This window comes from Aquarana catesbeiana, linkage group LG13 (genome assembly GCF_042186555.1).
Source record: "Aquarana catesbeiana isolate 2022-GZ linkage group LG13, ASM4218655v1, whole genome shotgun sequence".
Lineage (NCBI taxonomy): Eukaryota > Metazoa > Chordata > Amphibia > Anura > Ranidae > Aquarana > Aquarana catesbeiana.
Genome location: NC_133336.1, coordinates 165,953,047 through 165,957,210, shown reverse-complemented (window position 1 = coordinate 165,957,210; position 4,164 = coordinate 165,953,047). Strand labels below are relative to the sequence as shown.

General features: G+C 38.0%; 1 protein-coding gene across 1 annotated transcript; it reads left to right on the top strand.

The window, feature by feature from the left end:
* Window positions 1–2,782: 2,782 nt before the first annotated feature.
* LOC141116573 (olfactory receptor 6N2-like) lies at window positions 2,783–3,745 on the top strand. The gene has a single exon (XM_073608969.1). It carries the CDS (start codon window positions 2,783–2,785, stop codon window positions 3,743–3,745), a length of 963 nt encoding a protein of 320 aa, XP_073465070.1.
* The last annotated feature ends 419 nt before the right edge of the window (window positions 3,746–4,164 follow it).

Sequence of the window (4,164 nt, the reverse complement as noted above, 5' to 3'; positions counted from 1 at the left end):
CGCCGCGCTGACGCCTGGAGACAGCAGGACTTTGCCGTAATGCTCGTACAGGGGCGCGCCGGCGCATAGGCGCATGCAAACGCCCAGGTCTGGTGCCGGCGGTTCCCTGACACGATCACACCAAAATCCGACCGTCTAGAACGTGGTGACGTACAACACGTACGACAGGACTAGAAAAAGGAAGTTCAATAGTGAGTAGCCAATAGCTGCCATCTCGTACTTGCTTCAGAGCATGCGTCGTTTTTGGTCCGTCGGAACAACATACAGAGGACCGGTTTTCCCAATAGGAATTTAATTCCGTCGGAAAGATACAAAACATGTTCTATTTCTAGGTCCATCAGAATTTTCAAAAAAAAAAGTCCGATGAGGCCCACACACGATCGGAATGTCCGATGAAAATATTCCGTTGGACTTTTCCTGCCGGAAAGTCAGACCGTTTGTACTTTTTTTAATTTTCTTATCATAATCCAGCCAGAAAGTCTGTTGTTTTTCACAGCACAAACTCTACAGCAGAAAGTATCAGTTTACATGGATGAGACAAACCACTTAACACACTGGCAGGGTGATTAAAGCGTTTGTTAACCCCCCCAAAAAAATTGGATCCTGTTCCCTTAAAGCATGTACAGCACAGTGCTTGTGCTGTGTAATTTGGCCCCCTGTATCACCTGAAATACCTGGCTGATCCTGCTAGTGTCTACCCTCCCCTATGTAAACGGACCACGATTTTCAGGGCTGCTGAGCCCTGAAACCATGGTCAGATTACATGCCTCCGTGATCCACAGCCTGCTGTCCTGTGTCTGTATCTCCCTCTCTCCTCCTCCCCCCTCCCCTCCCTGCCTGTCAGCTCCCCGATCCTCCCCACCTGCTCTAAAAATAACAGTTTTTTCTTCTTTAGCGCTCTCTGATATATAACACTAAGATCCCCAGTAGATGTCATTTATAAAAATAAGTGTATAATAGCTTACTTCAGAGTGCCGTCTGGTGCTCACGTGACTGGCCGCCACATTCTCCTCCTCTCCTCTTTCCAGCTGATGTCAGCGGGGGTTTTCTCAGCACGTCTTCCTGCAGCTATCAGATCAGGAGAGGAGACCAGCGCACAGTCAGCTGAATGCCGAACGGCACTCTGAAGTAAGCTATTATATAGCATATTTTTATAAATAACATCCACTGGGGAGCTTAGTGTTATAGTGTTATCAGAGGGAACTATAGAAGAAAAAAAATTATCTTAACAAACACTTATTAAGTACACCTTTGAAATGAAAGATATCAATACCAATCTGATCAAATTCTTGCTGGTACAAGTCTTTAACTGAGAAATAAAGTATTTTGATGTACACCAGATCACATGTAGAGGGAATTTGATAACAATACAAACATGACTTCAGCTTTTATAAGAAATTATAACATAGTTCTCTATGTAGGGCACACATCCAAGTTATGAGACATTCTTTACTAATTACTTCAAGACTACATGTGGTCAGTTTGACCTCTGGGATATGAGTAATGATTACTTGTCATAATATATCAAACTTATGATTACACAAGGGTCATCCAAAGGGACTTTTTGTGATAATAGCTCTTTCCCAGAAATGAAGCAATGTACAGCCAATAAGTACACATGTCATTTAGCAATACATTGCAACTCCCTTAACAATAACAGGGTCATGTAATACCTAAGAATTTAGAACAAACTATCAGAATACATTTTAGAGAAAAACAGTTCTATGTAAAGGGGAACTCCGTGTGAGCTTTTCATGAGTCCATGTATTCCGTATCTTAACATTCCCCCCTGTTTGAATTCTTCGGTATTAGACTTTCTCTGTATCTTTTAGACTTTCTCTGTGTCTTTAGGTCGGCCTTCAGGTATACAGGCCACCATCTCATAAGCAATCATCATGCGTGACCTTGAGGGCTCAGAAGGACCGGTATTAGTACAAGTACTTATAATCCTTATAATCAAATACCGGTCTTTCTGAGCCCTGCTAGCTAAAAATAGCAGCGCTTTACTGCTGACGCCCCCCCCCGTCCCAGTGTGAAAGTTCCCCTTAAAAAACTAAGTTTCAGGATCCCAGATAAAAAGTTTTTCCTTTTTATCTCTGTTTCCACTAACACGCGTGGGGATTTTGGGCCAGAAAAGTCACTTTAAGTTTTTTAATTCTCTTTAAAAATGTCTCCAATAATGCAATGCAGATGCTTCTATTATTCATAATAGGTCTGCACCATTTGGAAGTCATCAGCTTTATGGGCACACAGTGGTACAAGAAGACCTTTTTACCTATACAGAAGCAAGCCAGCTGGTGAAAAATCTTATTTTTGCATGAAATTTGATTTGTCCTTTCCAAAAAAAAAAAAAAAATCGAAATCAAAACTTTAGCTTTAAAACGGTTAAATAACATAGAACAAATAAATTATTGTTGTTGAGATTATATTTCAGCTACCTATTTATGTTACCTCTTTTTCTTTCTACAATAACATGCTAGGATGTTCAGAGACTACAAAAATGAATAAAACAAAACTGTGCCCTGCCTTACCAGCCCAAGACAATGCATGGATGAACATGAAAAAATATCAGGAGTTGATGCACCAATAAACTACAAACCAATCTCAGACAGTGGAAAACAAACAAATTACAAAAATATTTTCTTTAAAAAAAAAAATCAGTTTAAAAAAAATAAAGTATTAGGAAATATAGAAAAGTGTTTTTGTTGTGAATGTTCTACCATACAAGTTAATTTACTAGGTTCCTCCTCTGCTTGCCTTTCCTTTCTTTTTGCATTGGGACATGAACAATTTCAAACTTTTTGAACAAATGTCTTTAAATAAAACAGTCTCTCAGTTTATAATTTTAGGGTTTTCCAACACTGGTCAGTTATGGCCTTTCTTCTTCAGTCTTTTATTAATGTCCTATTTCCTGGTAGTTGCCGGCAATGTGACAATATCAGCATTAATCTTTGTTGACAGACATCTTCATGCACCAATGTACTTCTTAATTGGTATTTTGTCTTTCCTTGAGATTTGGTATACAGCAGTTACAATTCCTGGTGTGCTTACCGTAATTTGGAAGGGTAAGACCCAAATCTCATTCAGTAATTGTATGATGCAAATGTACCTCTTTCACTCATTTGGTATTACAGAGAACTATTTACTTAATTTAATGGCTTATGACCGTATGGTCGCAATTTGCAATCCTCTTCGGTACCATACTATAATGACTTTAAAGCGCTGCAAGACTTTGGTCTCAAGTTGTTGGTTTCTTGGATTTCTAAGTCCTTTAACACTTCTTATTTCAGTCTCACAGTTACCATTTTGTGGTCCAAATGAAATAAATCATCTGTTCTGCGATTCTTCTCCTCTTCTTAACTTGGTGTGTGCGGATACATCCCTTAATTTTATTATTGATTTTGCTATTAGCCTTTGCATGATAATCTTGACCTCTCTTTTTCTTATTGTGACTTATGTGAGAATTATAATCACCATACTGAAAATGAAGTCTAGCAAAGTACAGAAGAAAGCTTTTTCTACATGTGCTTCTCATCTTACAGTTGTGCTAATGTTCTATGGAAGTGTAGCATTTATGTATATCAGACCTCAAATAAGATATACTCCAGAATATGACAAACTTGTGGCTATCAATTATTCTGTACTAACTCCACTCTTTAATCCTATGATATATAGCCTTCGAAACAAAGAAATTATAAATTCACTGAAAAAATTACTGCGAGTAAAATATGTTAAGCATTCCTGAAAACGTCATCTGGACTCATATTTTAATAACTTGTTCTGATGGAATTGTTCAATTCATGGATTTCAAAGGCAACATAGAAGAATGGCTGCAGAAAAATAACCCAGTGGTCAATCAAGTCCCATTTCTTTGTTGTTTTTTTTTTAAAAAACCCATGGGGCTTACAGACAATGGACAATACCAAACATTTATACTGCTACAATTGTATTAGGAAGAGGTTTGGATGGGTTTAACCACTTCCATACAGGGCACCTTTACCCCCTTCCTGCCCAGACCAATTTTCAACTTTCAGTGCTGTTACATTTGGAGTGACAATTATTTTTCTTCATTTATGTTATAAAATGTTGCAAATAGATAATCTTACTTCATTAATTTAAGCTAAAATGTATTCTGCTACATTTCTTTGGTGAAAATAACCTAAA

Coding starts and splice junctions, on each gene's coding strand:
- LOC141116573 (XM_073608969.1), top strand. CDS start 2,783: ATGAACAATTTCAAACTTTTTGAACAAATGTCTTTAAATAAAACAGTC.